Below are 21,322 nucleotides of genomic sequence, written 5' to 3'. Positions count from 1 at the left end.
CGCCATTTTTTACGCAAGCGATCTACCTCTGTGGCTGTCAGGTGTGTCTCTTGCAGTACGGCTATCTGCTTGTGCTGTCTCTTTATGTATGCATATATGTTATACCACTTATTTGCTGTGTGCATACCCCTTATGTTCAGCATGATAAATGTGATATCTGTGTTAGGGATCTTATGTGCCATCTTGTCCGATAGCTAGTCGGGAGTTTCATTTAGAGGACAACCTCCCCTTCCCTTGCTCCCTCCCCTCGGCCCATCGCCAGTCGCTCTCCCACCATCTGTGCCTGCTATGTCCGAGTTTTCGCTCCAATGTGGATATCTTGGGAATTAGGGAGGGGGAAGGGGTAACATTAAACAGCGGGAAACATTCCCAACACGTGGGATCTATCGTACGGGTCGATATGTCCAAACTGTAGTTCATATACAAACTTTAGTTCGTTGCTATGGGGGGTGGCCGTGCATCTCCGCTGATTGCTACCACTGTTGCCGCTCTCTTGTAGACACTGTAATAGATCTACCCAAAGATGCCGTTCTTGGTCGCTGCCGCCCATTTCAATCTGTCGTCATTGTCTATTGCTGTGGCTTGTGGAGGCCATGATCGTTTGCAGCATCATTGCATCTGAGCGGGGCATTGTCCTTTCTCTGGGTTTTCTGATCCTGACTCAAGTCTTTACTGTCTTTGTCTCTCGGGCGTTATGACCATTATTTTAGCGTGTCTGCTGTTTGAGGGGTTACTATCGGGGAGTCACTGAGCTTTTTTGTATGCATGCATGCATCACTGTCATCTTCTTTCCCCGAGCTGAACAGATGTGGGCCTCTGTCTCCGTTTGATCTCCCTCCTGTCGATGTCACCGTCATTGCCTCCAGTAGTGCTCTCCTGCGTTCCTTTAAAATTTGTTCTAGAACCGGGGAATTGTTTGTAGTGGAACTTGTTTGTGTGTTGAGTTGCGTGAGGGTGACTTTCTTAACTTGACTCCTTGGGCGGTTACATGGGTGTTGGTCTTGTGGGCTTCTAGTGTGTCTCCGGATGGCCTCGTGCTGGTCAACACAAGCCCGTGCTTCAGCAGGGTCCATGAAGAAATGTGTAGCGTCCTCATGGATAATTTTAAGATGCGCCGTAAACAACAGAGCATATTGTATGTTCTTTTGACACAGGGTGCTTTTAACTTCTAGGAAGGTAGCTCTCTGCTGTTGAATGGCTCCAGAATAATTGGGGAACAGCATGACCTGGTTGTCCTCTACCCGAAGCTTCCCATGTTGTTGGGCTGCATGGAGGATGGCGTCCCTGTCTTGATAGTGGAGGAGTTTCAGTAGAAAAGGGTGGAGTGGCAATCCCAGTCGCCGTTTCCGGCCGGGACTCGATGAGCCCTTTCTATTGAGAAGTAAGGGGTCAAGTCTGTTGCCTGCGTAAACGTTGCGATCCAGGTCGTGATGTACCGGATCGGGTTCGACACCTCTACGCCTTCCGGAAGATTCATAATACGTATGTTGCCCCTCCAAGAGTGTCCTTCTAGGTCGTCTGTTTTACTCTCTAGGATCTTTATCCGGGATTTAGGTCATTCAAGACGACTTGCTGTTGTCGCACCTGTGGCTCTATACTGTGTAACGTCTTCTCCCCTTGGTTGACCTTGTCTGTCAGTTTTCTATGGTCATCTCGGAGTAGATTAAAGTCTGTGGCCAGCTCACCAAACCTGTTCTTCATGGTGACTCTGGACCGTTCTATGACTTCTAGGACTTTGACAAGTTTGTCGGACATGGACACCGACTGAGGTGGTCCTCCATCCGACCGGGTGCCATTGGGTTCTGGGGAGGTCACTCTCTGCTGTCCCGAGGTCTGCGCTGTCCTGTTGCACGCTAGTGACCCATGATGATCTTTCCTCACAGTGCTCACTTCGACGGGGTCTTGAGTCGTGTTGTTCCACGTCCTACTCTGGATACGGTAGACTACTGTGTCCAGCGCCTCCCGATGTACCGTCGTCTCTCTGGTAGAGAGGGGTCCATACGGTGAGCTTCTTTGTGGGTAGCGTTGTTCCGTGTCCGCCCGGGGCCACTCATGGGTCCTATTGGTTGTGGGCTCCAGCGAAGTCGCGGGGGGGGTTGTTGCCCTACCGCGGCCACTCTTGGCGCAAATGGGGAACTCAGATGGTCCTGTGACCGCCCCCCGCCCAGGGGTCCACTGTCTCACCTCAAGTCATTCTCCTGCCAGTCCTTTTGCGGCCTTCTGTGTCCACTACCCCGCAGTACAAAGCCTTTCGTGGGGCCGGCTACTGTTGTTGCAGGCAGTGGACATTGTTGATATGCAGTCACGTGGTGCCCTCTATGAACGCGCTATGGGAAAACATTTTTGGATCCAGTCTTGCACCTGGGGAAGATTCTAAAGTAAGGACTCTGCAGTTAGATCCGCTCTCTACCAGATAATGCGTAACCGAAGTTAAGTAACTTGTTCTACATGTGTTGAGGAAATCGCAAATAGGAAATCACTATTTGCAATTTCCTATTTCGGGAATCGCAAAATGTGATTTCTACTCTTTAAAAAATGCATTTTTCGATTCCCTATCGGCCTTTCTACATATGTACAGGGACGGCTCCTCTACTAGGGTGGAGGAGTGTCACCCCACTGCTTTCTCGCAGTGCGAGAAGTAGAAACATAACAATTTTATTTATTTGAGTTTTATATAGCGCTGGCCAGACCCAGGGGTATCAGAGCGCTTTACATAAGGATCCACAAAGTTACAAAATTACATCAGTTACAAATTACATCAGTTCAAAAGAACATTTCCAAAGAGGCAGAAGACAAAGTAAATGGAGCTTAGAAGGGAAAGGGGGTGGGGTATATGAGGGGGATAGGATGGAGATAGGATGGATGGAGAGACGAAGGAGAGTCTGCCCAAAGTCTACCTTGGTAGGTGTCGGCTGAGGGGGAAGTCCACAGCCCATCTCCTCTATAGCTATCAGGTAGCTCCACCGGGCATCAGTCAAGAAGCTAGGTTTCAATGGTAAAACAGTTAGAGAGAGAGCAAAGAGGAGGAATAAATGGAGCGTAAGGGAGAAAATGGGTGGAGTAAGGAGTAGGGGAAGAGTACGATGGAGAGAAGAAGTAAGGTCTGCCCAATGTCCGGCTGGGTAGGTGAGGGCTGATGGGGTAGTCCACAGCCCATCTCCTCTATAGCTATCAAGTAAGCTCCACTGGACATGGGCCAAAAGGCTAGGTCTCCATGGTCAGGGGTTGGTTCACAGGTTCGGTATCCTGAAGAGTAGGACGGATGGTGGATGAGTTTGAGAACTGGTCGAAGTCCGGTTTATTCTCAGAGGAGTAGCACGACGGGGTAGGGAGCACAGTGACAGCCATTTTGGGGTCAGATAAGGGATCAACAGGTAGTAACAGGTAGGGCAAAAAAACTTGCTTGCCAAAAGATCATGGTGGTCTCCATGCCCTTCACCATAGGCCTGGCCTTGGGGCGCATCCACCGAAGAAACAAAAGTATGCAGCAGCAGCTCAGCGCCTGGTACCCGGACATGCTTGAAACTTGCAAAATAGATGGGATCAATCGCTACCTCAAGATCGAATGTGGGTATGGAGCCCTCCGGGCCCCCTCTGTGCAGAGTCCAACGATCAGGCATGATGAGTCAACGGGCACCACCTCCAACACGCCAACGAGGATGACCGGGGTAGCAGCGTGCTTTCCACCAGTCAACGCCAGCGAACTCCTTCCAGCTAGTACCATTTTATGTTTAGTTGTAGGCGGGCTCATGGGGAGGAGTGGTGTGCCCACTCCTGAGGGCGTAATGTAGGTTTGGTCTGCCCTCTGGGGCCAGCCAACCCAGTCGTGCGCACTCTGCCCTTCTCCATTCAGGCTGCAATGCAGCCTGCATGGAGAACGTGGCCTCCCTGAAAGCCCCTGGCTTGGCGGCGTCCCATCCAATCACAACGCTGCCAAGATACTTGAGAGGGTGGTATACAAAGCAGAGATCAGTGGTGGGGTAAGGAAGCTGGAGGCAGGAGAGCAGAAAGTGGTGATAGAGAATTAGGGGCCAGATGTACGAAAGGAAATTGCATTTCTTAATGGACTGAATCGCAGTTTTGGTCCGTTAAGAAATGCAGTGCTGCCTTTCAATACGTAAAAAGGCCTAAAGTCAGTTGCAAAATGCAATTTCGACCTTGTAGAAATTGGATTTTTAGATTCCCTAAATAGGAAATCACAAATAGAGATTTCCTGTTTGAGATTTCCTAGGCACATGTACAAAAATATTCCAAATTGCAAAATGGACATGTAGGATATGCTGTTACCATCAGCTCCAAGACGAAACCTGTGGAATTTTAAAAAATACACCCAAAATGCATTTTTTAAAGTGCCATGTAGTGCCCACATGGCATTTGTGCGCTTTATATAGCCACCAATTTTTTTTGGGTGGGGGTGCATCAAGGGGGGCCTTAGGCCATAGATACCCTTGGTTTTGCTTTTCCTAATTTGCATTTCCTAATAGTGATTCCTACTCTATAGGAATCACTATTCGGAAATCCCTATTTTTGTACATTGCATTTTGCATTTCCTAAATAGCTGAATTTTAGGATTCTCTATTTAGAAAAGGCAGACTGGAAGTTTCATACATCTGGCCCTAGAGATGTTTCAGCGTTCATGTCTTTTTTTCAAGGACGTGATAGTGAGGGTACAGAATTATAAACTCTGGTTGCACGACCAGAAGAATGTATCATATGCAGGTGGGCACCGATGTTCAATGGCAGCTTGGAATTAGAGTGAGAAGTTCATCCATCTATAGCATTTTGATGTTAGTGACCTGTTTGTGATTTGCTGTGGTTCAGTTTAGTCATAAGATGTCTATAGCCTGCTAATGGATGTATAACTCCAGAGAGGGCGACAGTGCGCTGTGTTTGAGCTGTGGGCCTTGTAACCTCTGTTAAGACCAGGGGGAGAGGATGTAGCCTTACCGCTAGAGCAGTCGACCTCGGAGCTGGGGAAGAGGGTTCGAGTCTCGGCAACGACGCTCAACATCCTGTGATTCTGGGCAAATCACATAATCTCCCCGTGCTTAAAAAAAATGAATGTGAAACTGGTGCTCATGTAAAGCAATCTGATACCGAAAGTCTCGGGTGTAGTTCGCGGTACATAAAACAACAACAATAATTACATGTAGCCTACGTACTCTGTAAACCTAGTACACGCGATGTTTGTGCCGCTGTAATACATATATTTATGTGATGACCTCAGACGCCCGATGAGATATGAAAGCTTCGGTGGTTGCAGCAATTGCCTCCGCGGACTGATTTCGAATTCTGTGAATTCAGTGAAGACTTGAAAATGTAGTGACCCCGCTAGAAATGAACAGTAAGCAATGTATTGCCTTTAGATCGGAAGGAGGATTAGTGTCCTAATTAAGAAAGGCCTTCATACCATTCACACCTAAGTAGCGCTCCTGTCTGACGTATTTAATACGTCTACAGGTCACTATCATCTAAACATTGATGCAGACGAATATCTCCGGGAGTTCCTGGGGCCAGTCTAACCACCGTGATGATTCCATTTTATAAGCTGAAGAGCTTTTGGGGTATAAACCTCCCTTAAGTGGGTAATAGAATGGGAAATAATAAAAGGATGTTTCGTACTAATTCGACGTCTCCTAAAGAAGCCAGTATGGCAGCATTTGAGAAGAAATAGTGCTGTGCGAGATTGCCTCATTTGCATTTAACGCTGGCCAGCAGAACGTGCGAGTATCTGAAAAAAAAGTTGTTTAGCAAATGACCCGAGGCAGACCATGATTACGATTAATGACTAATGCAGTGATAATGAATTAGAGTTTCACAATTGGCTGTGCTTTCTGTGATTTTCATACAGATTAATTGTAACAGACATTAATTTTGCTTCTGGCAAGGTGTTATGATGCATAACTAGGTTACAAAATTCCTATCTACTGCTGTTTTTGTAAGTAGGACATTCTGTTTCCGGTGCAGACTGCAGATTAAGAACAGTTTAAAAAAGAATGTAACTTCCTAATATCTCCATTTTACCATTTGAGTTAAGTTAAGGTTGACTGAATTGTAAGATAGTCAAATGAAAACGGCGAACCATTGATCCAGTGAAAGGAACATAATTTACTTAGAAAGATAACACAGCAGAAGATACTGCTTGTAGTATTGATTAAGGGGGTAGGAATACACTATTTCCTGACATTTACAAATTACTAAAGAAGGCTAAACTTGGAATATTCGCTGCCACTTCTGCTACTCCCGACTAGTAGGGCTGTTGGTTCAGGCAGTACTGCAGTTCTGCTCAGTGTCTCACTGGTACCAAACGTACATGTGGCATCATGTGACCAGTAGTGGCCAACACAGGCTCAAAATGAGAACTGTAGCACAAACCATGGTGCCCCACAGACTTACCATAATCATTGTATCTACGTACAGGGCCGGTCACTTCTGCTTTACACCTTTGTGTGCAGGTATGACTTAGGAACGTTTAGGTGCACAGTGCATGGAGTAATTTCTTTGTGTTTTCTCTTCTGTTTTCATTCTGCATGGATTTGTGTGCAGTAAGGTTCCATACAGACTTTTCCTGCAAGACCCCGCTAGAGAAGATAAGAAGCAGAAACTTGATAACTTTACAAATAGCTATTAAATTTTCTCTTTGAGCCTAATTTGAATCTGTGGGTATTTCTACAGTGCTGAAAACATTAAAAAGGGCATCTAAGTGTGGAACAGTAGATCGAAAAAAAGAAGAAGCTCCTCAGAACAAGGGTATGCACTAACCACAGGCTTTTTGACGAGCCTGAAGTCTAAGAGCATCATCGGTCTTCCCGGTTAATGGTTTCTCAGAAAAGCTCTTGTACTTGGATGTAGACAACTTAAACCACGGGGCAATTGAGAAGACATTTGTCGGGAGCAAAGATTGTTCCTAGGTTTATATCATAATATTTATTGCATGAGTATGTGTGGTACATAAGGTATTTTTGAAGCGGAATATGCCCTTTATTCTCATAGAGTATTTTCCTAACTTTTTTTAACAGATTGTAGAAGATCCTGATAAATGCTTGGACACAGAGGACATCTTTACGATAGCATTCCTTGTTAGGTTTTATTTTTGGGGCCTATCTTAGGCCAGGAATCAAGCTTTTTTCTTTTGTATTACATTTATTGTAATGTTTTTAAGTAGCTGTACAATAATGTATTTGATTTGATAACAAAGATGCTTAGGAAAATTCATAGACTGGATAATGTGGGGAGAGGAGTTGGTCTAACAGAGAGGGCGATTGACCTCGAATCTGGGGAACTTGGTTCGAGTCTCGGCAATGACGCTGAACATCCTGTAATTCTGGGCAAATCACTTAATCTCTCCGTGCCTAATAAAAATTAATGTGTGTCCTCATGTAACGTAACTGGTGCTATGTAAAGCGCTCTGATACCCGATTCGGGTCTAGTTTGCGCTATATAAAACTCTGCAAAAAAAAAAAAAGAAAATGTTATAAGTGGCATTTATAAGCTTAAACTTCCAGTGTGCATCATTTAGGATCTTGAAGATGGTAGTCTAGCCTTGTGATGTCCAGGTTTGTCTGGGTTCTCAGAGCATAGGCTGTACCAGCTATTAAAGACCCGCTCCAGCTTTAAAGGCCCCAGCTTGAAAGTCCCGAAGGGAGCGGGACTTTAACCCCTTGCATGCTGATGACAAACCCCAGCCGTCATGCACTACGGTGCTCGTGTGCTGATGACGGCTAGGGTTCGTCATGGCCTGCCCCTGTTCATTTGTTTACCGCACAGGGGCGGAAACGGGCCAGCAGTGAAGGGGTTAATGCTGCTATAGCCCAGCTACAGAGGGTTACAAGGCTTTTAGAGCACTCCACCACTAGAGGGCAGAATGTTTAACCCCTTCGACACTCATGACGAGCTGGGCTCGTCATGGTGTAGCCCGCTCGCACACTGATGACGAGCCCAGCTCGTCACGCAAAGTGCGATTTTGAAAAACCCAGCGCGCTAGCGGAATTCCGCTAGCGCGCATGCGGTTAAACAAATAAAACGAAGGTCTAATGAGCCTGAAGGGATTAAAGTACCTTAGGGTTCAGTGAGGCCTTAGTTCACAGCAACACCTCTGAATGACAACATTGTAATTTTGAAGCTCCCAGCTTCCACCACCCATTAGAACCCCGAAGCACTCAATTGTTTTCAATGGAGCTCCCAATATTTCAATGTTCTAATAATGGTTAGACATTCATTGGATATCTGTATGTTCTGGATTTGAATATATTATGTAGACATTTGAATCAAGGGTCAATTAATTTGAAGAATCTGCAGGCCTCTGTCAACAAGCACTGGCGTTGCCAATAGGTTTCGCATTTGGAAAGTTGGAGCTATTGGTTTTGTAAATGACATTTTATATTTATATATTGTTATTGACAATGCCAATAATGATATATAAATATAAAATGTCATTTACAAAACCAATAGCTCCAGCTTTCCACATATGAAACCTATTGGCAACGGCAGTGCTTGTTTTGCTTAAGGCCTTTTTGGATTCCCACAGAAATCTAAGTGGCCCAGAGACTGGCGAAGAAGTCAAGACTGCCTCTCGCCTGCCCCACAGGCCGGGCAGGAGCTCCCGGGAGGGGGTGTGGTGCGTGTCAGAGCCTTCCTGTAGGGGAGGGGCCGAGGGGAGTGGTGGTTCTAGTGTGTAAAGCGTACTCCAAGGCCCCGCCCGTGAAATGTCATTAATGCAGTGACATTAAGGTGCCCTGCACAGATGGAGTTTGTGTATGTAGAAGTAGGGGTTGTGTAGCTATTGTAGTGTATGTATAAGTAGGTTTATAACTGATGTTAGGTGGGTGTGGAGTTAAGAATAGTATATCTTAACTTAAGTGTATTTTTTACCTTCACAATGTGACAATCCATATTCTGTTGTCATTACTGTTATAGCTCGACGTTAAAGCTTCGATATTGCGAAAGCAGACTGCCAAACAGTACAGATGGTCATGAGTTTCTTGAGGAGAAATTAATTTGATCCAGAAATGGACAAATACTGAATTTGGACAGGAACTGCAAAGGCCCTACCATGAACACAACAGCGCCTAGAGAATCATCGTCAACAGCCAGACCACAATCCTTTAATCCACCAGCAGCTAAAGAAAGATGACTTTTAGACTTAGAGGCCGATAATGGTTTTATTGATTTACGTTGTTGGTCTCTGCTCGTCTGGCATTGCTTGTATCTGAGGGCGTTTTAAGCGCCACAGGAATTAAGCCTGTGGCATGGGCAACTTAATAGAGATACAGACTGCTTGTGTAAACTGTCGGAGCCAGACAGCCACTAAGGGCTTAGCTAATAGGGTGGGAGCTCTGTAGACTTCTAAAATATGAGAGAGCGAGGGGGGAGAGTGAGAGAATGAGAGAGAGAGAGAGAGAGAATGAGAGAGATAGAATGAGAGAGGGAGGGAGAGGGAGAGAGAGAGCGAGAGAAAGAGAGAGGAGAAGAGAGAGGAGCATTGTAGACTTCTAAAATATGAGAGATAGAGGGGGAGAGTGAGAGAATGAGAGAGAGAGAGAGAGAGAGAGAGAGAGAGAATGAGAGAGAGCAAGAGAGAGAAAGAGAGAGATAGAATGAGAGAGGGAGGGAGAGGGAGAGAGAGAGCGAGAGGAAGAGAGAGAGAGAAAGAAAAGTAGAGAGAGAATGAGAGAGAGAGGGAAAGAAAAAGAGAGAGAATGAGAGAGAGAGAGAGAGAGAGAGAGAGAGAGAGAGAGAGGGAAGAGGGAGAGAGAGAGAGAGATGGGGGGAAAGAGAGGGGGGAGATAGAATGAGGAAGAGGAGAGAGAGAGAAAGAGAGATAGAGTGAGTGAGTGAGTGAGTGAGTGAGTGAGTGAGTGAGAGGTATTTATTGAAGGGAAAAAGCCAAAATTACCATTCCTCGGAATCGAAGTGCTGCATCTCTCAAAAGTCACACAGGATTTGAAAGGGTCACGTTTCTTTATTACTTCATGTGGCAGCTCTACATAAAGTAACAAAGCAACTCATGTCCCTTGTTCCGTTTGAAAAAACATGCAAGGGAGAAGGAAGGTAACTGCCAGGTGTTACATTGGATAAAATAAAATGCATGGATGATTCAGAGGTATTTTATTGACAGACATTCAGAGTCCAAAAATCCGCTTTGAGTTGAGCTCTGAAGGTCTTTCTGGAATCAAAGTAATTGAATTTTGTTTGCCGGAGGGAAGCCAGATGGGGGCGGGGGAGCCTGGTGAGGGGGCGGGAATGCGAGCGAGGGGAGAAGTGTGGCAGGCGAAGCAACTCATGTCCCTGGTTCCGTTTGAAAAAACACGCAAGCGAGAAGGAAGGTAACTGCCAGGTGTTACATTGGATAAAATAAAATGCATGGATGATTCGGAGGTATTTTATTGACCGACATTCAGGGTCCAAAAATCTGCTTTGAGTTGAGCTCTGAAGGTCTTTCTGGAATCGAAGTAATTGAATTTTGTTTGCCGGAGGGAAGCCGGATGGGGGCGGGAGAGCCTGGTGGGGGGGCGGGAATGCGAGCGAGGGGAGAAGTGTGGCAGGCAGATGCGCAGAGGGAAGCCGGGTGGAGGCGGGGGTTTCTGTGTTTTTGAATGAATGCTGTTTGCGGATTAGGGAGATGCGCGTACTTGTGTGGTCACGTGACCCGCTTTTGTGGTCACGTGACTCACATGCACTGTGAAGAAACCGCAGTGGTTTGACGAGTCGATCGAGCCCTTGAATTTTCGCCTATTACATTCGCAAGCAAATGATAATAGGCGAAACCTAAAAATGGAGTAGGGTCCTTATCAGTGCATAGCTGATTTGCTGGTTTAGTGCAGAGAGATCTCAAGGGTTCGGCAACAAATGGAAAGACAACTAATCATGCACTCCTGTTACTGAGGCCTTTTATCAAATGTACCTTTTCCTTTTATAATAACTCTAGGTGCTTGAAAAAATATTCTGGTTCATTAGTCACCAGATATCCACATTCAACCACAAGAAAGTCTTTAAGTGCTGTAAGAGAAATAAGCGTACTTCAGCTGTTGTAAAACCAGAAAAGTAATAGTCCAATGGATCATCTAGAGTTTGCTGTTAATAAGACTGGTGCAAAGACAGTTTGTCACGCTTTCTAGTATGTGTACTTCCATATTCCAGTAAAAAGGAATATAAAATTCTCCTTTGGTGAGTCACATTTCCAGTACATGATCAAGCCATTAAATATAAATGCAGCCCCGAACCTGTTCTCCCTAGTCTATGATACATTTACTGTTTTCCTGTGCCTCACTGATGCAGGTCCAGTGCTCTCTATTGGTGTCTCACCCATGAAAATCTTCCACAGAAAAACATCCACTAGATCAAAAATCCTTCAAAATGTTCAGGCTTCAAGTCTTGTCACAAGAAGTCTATTTTGGATCCACGCAACAACTGCATATTGTGCCCCACCTCAGAGCACAGTGATGCGGCTTGAATTATTTTTCAGCAGTGGCTGCTCAGGTCGCGAGACCTCTAGTAGGTCAAAAACGGGGAAATCAAGCTGACCTGGAATCGCACACGCTCGTGTGTGTGCGTTTCCTATTCAGCTACCCCTTTGGCCTTAGCGTGCATCTTTTAAAGAAAGACTGCACGATATTGGCCAAAGATGGGCGCATTGCTCCGCCCACGGCCTATTGGTGTCTATTACATGCTTGGTGCGTGTAATAAACACCAATAGGCCATCACGTGGTTTCAATTATCGTGCCCACCCATGGGCGCGATAATTCAAACTTGATCAGTACAGTGCCATCGTGTCCGTGTAATCCTGTGACCTGGATTACACGGACACGACGGCACTGACCCGTCCATCTCTGGATTTCTTAAGCCCTGAAGAGTCACATTCTCTATACGATGTGACGAAACACGTGTTGGCTGGTTTTCACTTGTACTGATCAAGTTTGAATTATAAACATGTTCTCCACGTAACTTTGAACTTTGACCTTCATTATGTTGTCTGCATGAATCTTATCCTACTCATTGGTTTCTGACACTAGAACCTGACATTTTGATACATGTGCAAAGGACTTGGACTTACTTGTATGGTGTGGGACTTGTCCTCCACTTTTACAGGGGCTGTTTCATATTTGGGTTTGTTGCCCCTGACCTGTTGGCACCGTGTGACTTGAAAATATTAATCTAACTGGTAATCATATCCGCTAGAGCACCAGAACTTCCTGTCCTTTAACTCAAACCCATCCTTCTCACCCACACAACTTGTCTCAATGCCTGCTCTATGTGTTTGAACTGATTCCAGTTCTCTAAAAAGTTCAGCATAGGCGGATCGAGAAGAGTTAATTCTAATCACCACACTTGAAAAAATAATCTTATTAATCTTTTTGTTTTTATTTGGCTTGTACAGCAACATATGCATTATAATGTATTGAGTCTTAAAGATGCTGGTTACATTTACTGTGTGTTTCATGGTACTTATACGCAAACAAAGACATTAGTACAAACCTGTTAAACAAAGCAAGCATCAGACAACCGTATATCAAGTAATTGGCAAAAGCTAGAGAACCATTGTATATAGTTACATGCAATGAACTTGAAAAGAATGTATAGGTGGAGACGACTATTTGTGTTTCACATTACCAAATGAATAGCTGTTGGCTGTTAGCTGCCGTATTTCAGAAAGGAGACTTCTAGACTTGGCAACTAAAGGATCTCGGATGGTGGAAGCATCTGTGGGTAACAATCTGAGTTGAGGTGGAAGCACTTCATCAATGGATGATTCTAACACTTGCTTTCATAGGATGGGATCACTTATATGGTTGGGATATGTCCTTGGTGGGTACAGACTGGAAATTCAGCAAAAGCTTGCCCCAATGTTGAGATAAGGGATATTTGCGTGGACTGTCTCCCTCTACAGAGCTCTACTGTTTACCTCGGCCCAAATCAATAGTGACTGCCTCCAAGCAGACACTCATGGAGGGAAGGCAACCTACCAGTGACGTGTAGCAGTGTGGTTTGCAATAAGCAATACTAAATCTTGAACAATACGCCACTAACTTGTTTTTCTTTGTGCATTTAAAAGAACCCAAGGTGCGGACCTTCCATTTATGTAAGGCAACACAGCCCATCATCTATGCTAATTGCCAGGTGATTATAAACCAGGTATCACTGGGATGGGCAGGATCAATGCATATGTAGTTGGAATATGTCAGGCAAACTACAGCGGGGATATTGAGCATTTCCTTCACGAAAGAATTAGTTCACTTTAGCTCGTGAAAAATAGGTTCTGTGGAATATTGTTGAAGTTTAAAGCTGGCCTTTCTTTAGACTGTAGCCGGGTTGGCCAGTATTATTCCCCATTCTTCGTCATGGAACACTCAAATAAATTTCATCTTCCCACGTGACCCACAAAGCATTCAAAGAAAACCTGGAAAGTTTGTCAAAGACCTTGGTCAGCCAGGTAAGGAATCTACAGCTGCTACAAAGCATGCTGAGATCGTGCATGTGAGTGGGTGGTTCTGTCAACAAAATATTCAAACTGGCATGAAAGGCATGCATTAAAATCCGGTATGTTAAAAACTGTCATCTGTGCATGTCGAATTGCTCCTCCAACACTTCAGATGGAGCTTCATTCTGGCTCTACAGCTCTCTCATAATTGTTGACATATGTTGCGTGGCTATGTGGTCATCTGTGCATTCTTTTGCCATGCACCACTGCCCACATCTCAGACACCCAGTGACCGATACTCAAGCCATCTCTCGAAGAGGTATCGCTTTGGGACTGATTCATAGGTGGATAATCTGTGGCGTATCTTTTAGGGGACAAAAGTTATTTATCTGTGGTAACAGTATTTCTGTTGAATACATAATCTTCCTGAAGACTCATCCATGATATCCGACCTCCACTGATGTTTTAGTGCAATGACTAATAAGTGTCAAAGGTATGGAAAAATGTAATGTGCTATTTTAGTCGCTTTCATTACTTTCTTTGTTGCTCTCTGCACTCTTTGGTGGGGTACAGGAAAATTTGTAGCTGCAGCCAGTACACAGTTGAGCAGCCCTAATTCTCCAGTCTAGTCATGTCTGGAGGAGGTTGAAACCGAACGCTGGCGCACTGGAATTGTATTGTTGAGGAAAAGCTTTTTGTGCCAGTCTGTCACCTGCAAGTATAATACATAGGGTGAGGACACCTTGAGAGGATTATGTATTTAGCAGAAATGTATTTAGTAAAAGTATGTAAGTTTTTCTCCTTGCCCATAGGAGGAGCCACAAGCCTAGTAGTACGTGACCCCCAAAAAAGACAAGGCCATGTCACCGCAGGAGCTTTGCCGTACAACATGTTCCTCTGGTGACCTTTATTTACATGAACCCCGCCATTACCCCCTCCTCCTTCCTAAGCCCCTACTTTCAAGTATGCTTTACCTTGAAAGGGAATGTCCCACCAGTGTTCTTTGCTTCTCCAGTTTTGTTTGCTTCAACTCCTCCCCTCAGTTAGGTTGCTCTTGATCCGACTCTGTTGTTCCCAAGAAGCCAGACTCTTACCCCTAAAATAAAACCTCATTACCTGTAAAAAATAATAATGAAAATTATAAAAAAAAATAATAAAAACAGAAGTGAAGGGATGCCTGTGCACTTGTTTGGAAGAAAGACACACCAACCTGCAGCAGGAAAAAGAATCTGGTAGTCACCGACCGTTAATTGAGGAAGCAAATAAAGGACGTATTGCCCGCAGTACAAGTGCTTCGATTTAGTCGCCAGATCCCAAAGTTGCAATTCTGGAGCTAATTGAAGTTAATAACCATTAATATAAAATGAATCTGTCTGGCCTAGAAGGGACCACAGGGTACACGTCACTATGGTTTGCTGATAATGTAAGGCGATAATTTAGTTGCTTTTTCAGTGATTTTATATATTAACTAATAAATGACAAACTTTAAAGTCTCCTACTTTGAAGGCTCACTTAAGAAAATAAATGTTGTTTCATTTGTTTATAAAATATTCTCTTGCTGGAATGGTGGAGCATAGTATGTCTTGTGCGGCAAGTTTTTTCTCTCATTATAAACTAAATTCTTATTAAAATTCTGATCGTCTCCTGCTGTGGCATTTTCTTGATGGCTCAGAGCATATACTGTAGTAATTTAGTCATTTAAATTAAGGAAAGCAGTTTTATCTTTGCAATTCATGAACCAAGTAGGATTATGACTGCAACTGGAAATAATTAAAATTAAATTAAGTCACTACTTCCACCCACCTGTTAAAAGAAATTAAATTAAATGCGTGCATGAGTCCTTTGATGATATGAGGAAAATATATATCTTCTGAGTTATAAAATGAATTTTAGCATAATCTCTGTTTTCTCTAAGCCCTGCTTTGCAAATGTTTTACAGGCGTTGTGCAGAATCACGCGGCACTCCCCCAGTGCTTTCCAGAGTGTGATTGAAAAAGTGGGACTCACTGCAGTGATAAACTCATTGGCTGCTGGGATATGCAAAGTTCAACAGTACATGCTCACTATGTTCGCGGCCATGCTGTCGTCAGGAATTCATCTCCAAAGACTGACTCAGGAAAAGGTTTGATGGCCTCCTGGAAACATTGCTTTGTGTCACAAATAAATGTATAACATAAAATGTTTAAGAAGTAAAGGGAAGACGCTAGTCTGTTCGCATAGTTTTCAATGTGTCATTTCATTTGTCTCCAAGTTATCTAGAGAATGGTAAGGGAGGAGGCCATGTGCAGCAAGTTCACTTTCACCCGAAATTGCATACTTAGGCCTCTAAAGCTTTTCTGTATCCCTTTTACGATAAGGTCAAGTGACCATATTACATATTGCTCAATAATTGACAATATTTTCACACACCGTAATTTCAGTGCCATGAAATTGAGTATTGAAACCACGTTTCATGACTTGTTGCAGTTGTTTTACTTGAACTGACATTGTTTTTCTCCTGACTATACATGCTCCATAAGCTATGCGATGTAAATTTGTCTTGCAGCATGGCCGCCTTCTTTCTCTTGTGCCTGAGGATGGGGCATAAGAAATCTGAAAGAATAAGTGGTTCTAGATCGGGTGTACATATGGTTTGTGTCCTGTTGGGATGTATTATTTATCACTGAAACCTGGCTAGTGGCGTCCTCCGGTCCGGACATTGCCCAAGCCATACTGTGGTGGTTACGCTGTCTTGCACATAAAATGGGAGGGGTTTGAAGTGATTTAGCGATCATATTTTCAGTACAGTGTTAGGAAATTAGAAGGATTGGGTGAGGCGGAGGCACAAGTGTTTTCTATTAAGATGTTGCACACTTTTTCGGGAGCCTTGATTTGTCATCCCCCCATTGCTGACCATTTGCTAGTCCTTTGGATTTCTGGATGGCCTGCTAATAGAATGTAATTACACCAGATTAAGACTTCCTGTCTTAATAGCCGAGTCTGGTGGCTTGGTGGACGCATTGGCTTAGTGGACTAATGTTTCTACCATAGGTACCTATGCTCGACCTCAGGGTCACAGGTTCAAATCTTAGTGGATCCACTCAACCTTTCAACCTTCTGATGTCGATAAAATTAGTACCATTACATTTGGTAACAATAAACATCAGTTTTTCAGCTCCAAGATACCCTTCTGGGGGAACGTGCACTTTACAATTACACGTTATGTTATGTTAATTCTTTCTTGGGTACATGTAAAGTGGTACCACGGTAAGGATGCTCAATGTGCACATGATTACCCTCTTCACACACCAAGGAGTCCATTTCTTCTTGACTCAAACTCTGCCTAACTCTATCCAAGAAGGATTCCAGGTCGCAGAGACCTACAATGTGCTTTGAGTTCACAGTGTTCATTGGCGTATATCCTAGAAAGTTCTGATTTATGTAACCCCATCTAGCTCGGAGATCAGCCTTTTTGTGTTGTGTGCCTCGCCGAATTAGTGTTGCCATTCTTGAAAGCATGATTTAATGGCCGATACCACTCGTTTAGCAGCTGAGTAATTCTGCTCTGTCTGCAAAAATCTTTTGATACAATTGGGAACTGGGTGAGTGTGTTCTGTTATGCTATCACATTGTGATAATATACCACCCACAGCTACCTGGGAGGCATCAGCCTCCACGAGAGAAGGCTGCGTGGGGACTGTGGGGCATCTCTCCTTAACTCTCCTTAACTAAGTGAAAGGCATCACTGGTCTTCTGGGATCACTCAAAAGGTCATTTATCACAAAGGAGGGGAGAGGGCCAACAAATAAACTCCACCACCCCGAACCCCCTACTCAACAATGTAAACACATAGAGGGGTGGGGAGGAAGAAACTCGATACAGACGAAGACAAAGGGCTGTTAAAAATAAAAATGATTAAGAAAAACTGCCCTCACACACAATGTGTGTGACATGCTTCATCATCGGGTCTGCTTACAATACGCCCCCGCGTAGCCACGCAGTGGGCGGAGCATAGGGAGGGGGGGAACACAAAACACAAAACAGAAAAGGATCAACACAAATGTGACAAACAGTGATCACTACAATGAGTGTTGTCCCTAAGGACTGGGTGAGTGATAGACGAAAAGTGCAGTTAGATGTGCTCATTAAAACTGGCTCATAGATACCCGTTAATCCTTTATTCATAGGTTGCATGGTCAGGATTAATAAGGTGTGAAGGATGGCAAAGTGTTTAGACAGGAGATCAAGATCCAAAAACACTCCTCCTTAAACTGCAATGGTCAACATGTTTCGACCGTATTAAAGTGCCATCTCTTACATGGGTCACGTCGGTCTTCTTCAGGACAGTCTATCTGTCCAATCCCTATTTACCTCTATATGATAATTGTCACCGGAAAACCATGTGAAGGGTACTTCCACAACCGTGGATTGTTATTACGAGTCTATCGATTCTTAGGGCTCGAATTGGCGTCAGGCGGGCAGAGTTCCAAAGAACATAGCTGTTCCAATGGAAGCCTCCAGCACCAGTTGTGCCCACTGTCCAAAACGCTGTGATGTGTTTACATCACTCAAAAGGTACCTTCTTTCTATCCAATTTGGCAAAAAGAGAATGTTCTGTCTCAAGCTTCAAGGGAGCGTTATTATAGCAAAGTGTCTATCAGTAATGAGATACCAAGGTGACTAGATGGAGGGACCAGTCAATAGCAGGATTGGTGTGCAACTGAAGCCAGGGGAGTCCTAAAATAGCGCAAAGGTAGGTGTGTCAATGAGGTCAAAGGTCAAGGTCTCAGTATGCCTTTTCTCACACATTAAGGATATCAGAGTACTTTGGTATGCTCGGAGCCATCTAAGGCTCTAACAGGCTCTGGTTCACTTTTTCGAACCCATGCAATATGTAAAGAACTGGCCAAAGCTAGATCTACGAATTTTCTAGTGCCCCAGAATCTACAAGCATAGGTAAAACTTGCCTCTGTTGGTGTGCAATGATAAGGGTGACTGGTATTGTTAAATGTTGTGTAATTTTATGTGAGGTATTAGCTGGGTAAATGGGGGTCGGTTCAAGAACTACACTCAGCTGAGTGACTCCTATATCAACTGGGCACTCTAACATTTTTCAGCATCATGTCAGAAGTCAAGGCGCTAGCTTTGCGAATTCCTTTCGGATTGGCTGGGCATTCTCATGCAAAATGCCCTGTTTCACTGCCATACAAACACAGGTTTATAATTTCTGTCTTTGTTCTTTTTCCTCGGTGGTTAAAGGACAGCTCAAACCCCCAATCTGCATGGGTCTTGTGCTATCCTGATTCTTAAAATCTGTTGCTTTCCACTCAGACCACACAACTGGCAGTCTTGGCTCCCCTCAGGGACCTTCCCTTTAAACTTTGGTCGCGCCTGCCAACTAAATTAATGAACTCTGAACAATCTAGGGTGAATCGACAATTTGCGCCGGGGAATCCTTTGAGTCATCCCTTCACCCCCTATAAAAGAAGGAAGTCCTATTTTGTTCTGGCCACTGGGTTTCTATAACTAGCTTACAAAAGCAGTAATGTAGGTAGGGAGGTCCTTACTGTCCTGATGGAGTTTTAGCAACTCATTGTCACTGAACTGGTCAAAAGTGGGACTAGCAAAGAGATGAGAGCTCGCCTCTTTAATCCTTCAAAATCATGTAATAGCGGGCCATTATTTTCAATGAGTGAAATAGCCCAATCAGAAGCTGTACGCCCAAGATAAGTTATGATAAAGGATATTCTAGCAGTATCTGAGGGAAAGGCTCCTGGTTTACAAAGAAACTGTAACTGGCACAGATTTCAAAATGCATCAGAATTGTGACTATGCCCAAAAAATCATGTGTGCCGTGTCAAAGACCCCAGGTCTGGAGTGGTAACTGTGACATGAACAGTATTAGCGTTTCCAGAAGCAGAGGTGCTTGATAGATTTCCAAAATTGCTAAAGTGTGGGAGTTGTGTAAAGGGACATGTGCTCTTGGGAAACGCCCAGTCCCCACTTCAAATTACCATAGTGAGGCTGACACCTTACCAGTTCGTCCTTAAGCAACCGATTTTCCTGCTGCAAGGATTGAACTTAATTCTGTACATCACAAAAAGCCCTTGCTAAGTCTAAATCACTTCGGGTGTCCTCAGGTAGGGACTGAGCCAGGCTCTGAACGTGTCTCAGGTTATCCATGTCTTCTGGGCGGTGGAAGCATGAAAGTCTTGGCTTTCTATCATAGACTCACCTGGTCCCAACCATGGAGCCAATGTTGTACCTGCTATCCCTCCTGGGGACAATGCAAGTCAAAGAACCGAAACCTTAGATCTCACACTGTCCACCTTGGGGGAAGAGGGGTTGGGATAAAATAAGAAAAGAGAGACTTGCAGTACTGGATCTGCTCAGTGGCTGTGCAACACTATGTAACAGGAGTTGTCACTTCTGAGACCTTCTACGTTTGCCAGGCAGATATTCACTGGACCAGAAAATCTGGCTTTGCAATGACGCAATGCACTGGAAATAATTGGGCAGTTACCATCAGTGCACTAAAAGGTTTCTACATACAATGAACATGCAGTAACTTCAGTGACATAAACTTACATGTTTCAGCAGCAGCTTGGTATGAGAGCGGAATAACCAAAATTACAGATTGGAGTGTTGCAGTCCTAGGAATAAACCTAAAATTCAAATTGGAGTTATTGGGACTCCCAGGGATAAACTCGGAACATAGGTTAAAGTTCCTTGCACTCCCAAGGATACACTCTTCAACACCGACACCTTCCCGGAGAGCTGGAAGCATGCCGAACTCAGCGCCTTCCTGAAAAAACCATCAGCAGACCCCACCGACCTCAAGAACTAACGCCCCATCTCACTCCTCCCGTTTCCTGCCAAAGTCATCGAGAAGACCGTAAACAGACAGCTTGCCGCCTTCCTCGAGACGAACGGATCCCTCGACCACTCGCAGTCCGGCTTCCAAGCCAACCACAGCACCAAGACCGCCCTCATCGCAGCCACTGACGACATCCGAGCCCTGCTCGACAACGGGGAAACAGCAGCCCTCATCCTCCTGGACCTCTCCGCAGCGTTCGATACGGTCTGCCACCACACCCTAGTCCAGCGCCTCAGCAACATCGGAATCCAAAGTAAGGCACTGGAGTGGATCATCTCGTTCCTCACCGGAAGAACCCAGAGAGTCCGCCTCCCCCGTTCAGATCCGAGGCCACCGAAGTCATCTGCGGAGTGCCACAAGGATCATCACTCAGCCCCACCCTCTTCAACGTCTACATGAGCCCCCTCGCAGCCATCGCACGCCAACACAACCTCAACATCACCTCCTACGCCGACGACACCCAGCTGATCCTCTCCCTCACCAACGACCCAGCCACCGCCAGAACCAACCTACACGAAGGGATGAAAGGCGTAGCCGAGTGGATGATGAACAGCCACCTGAAACTGAACTCAGACAAGACGGAAGTCCTCATCCTTGGATCTTCACCCTCTGCCTGGGACGACTCCTGGTGGCCCCTGCCCTGGACAGCGCACCCAAACCAACGGACCACGCACGCAACCGGGGCTTCATCCTTGACTCCTCCCTCTCGATGACCAGACAAGTCAACACCGTCTCATCATCATGCTTCAACATCCTACGCATGCTCTGAAAGATCTTCCGATGGATCCCCACCGAAACCAGGAAGACGGTCACCCAGGCACTTGTCGCCAGCCGACTGGACTACGGAAACACCCTCTACACCGGAACCACAGCCAAACTGCAGAAGAGACTCCAACGCATCCAGAACGCCTCCGCTCCACTCATCCTGGACATCCCCCGACACAGCCACATCTCCAGACACCTGAGAGACCTGCACTGGCTCCCCGTCAGCAAGAGAATCACGTTCCGACTCCTCACCCACGCACACAAGGCCCTCCAAGACCTGGGCC

The 21,322-nt window shown here is 45.1% G+C and overlaps 1 protein-coding gene across 1 annotated transcript in view; it reads left to right on the top strand.

The window, feature by feature from the left end:
* ULK4 (unc-51 like kinase 4) overlaps positions 1-21,322 on the top strand; it is a 1,855,260-nt gene that overhangs the window by 655,607 nt on the left and 1,178,331 nt on the right. The window contains exon 21 of the mRNA XM_086941729.1: positions 15,357-15,539. Coding sequence (XP_086797855.1) covers positions 15,357-15,539 — 183 coding nt within the window. The remainder of the gene's footprint in view (positions 1-15,356; positions 15,540-21,322) is intronic.

The sequence above is a fragment of the Lissotriton vulgaris genome, chromosome 10, assembly GCF_964263255.1.
Source record: "Lissotriton vulgaris chromosome 10, aLisVul1.2, whole genome shotgun sequence".
NCBI classification, from domain to species: domain Eukaryota; kingdom Metazoa; phylum Chordata; class Amphibia; order Caudata; family Salamandridae; genus Lissotriton; species Lissotriton vulgaris.
Note: the sequence above shows the minus strand (reverse complement) of the source record. Positions and strands in the feature narration are given on the sequence as shown.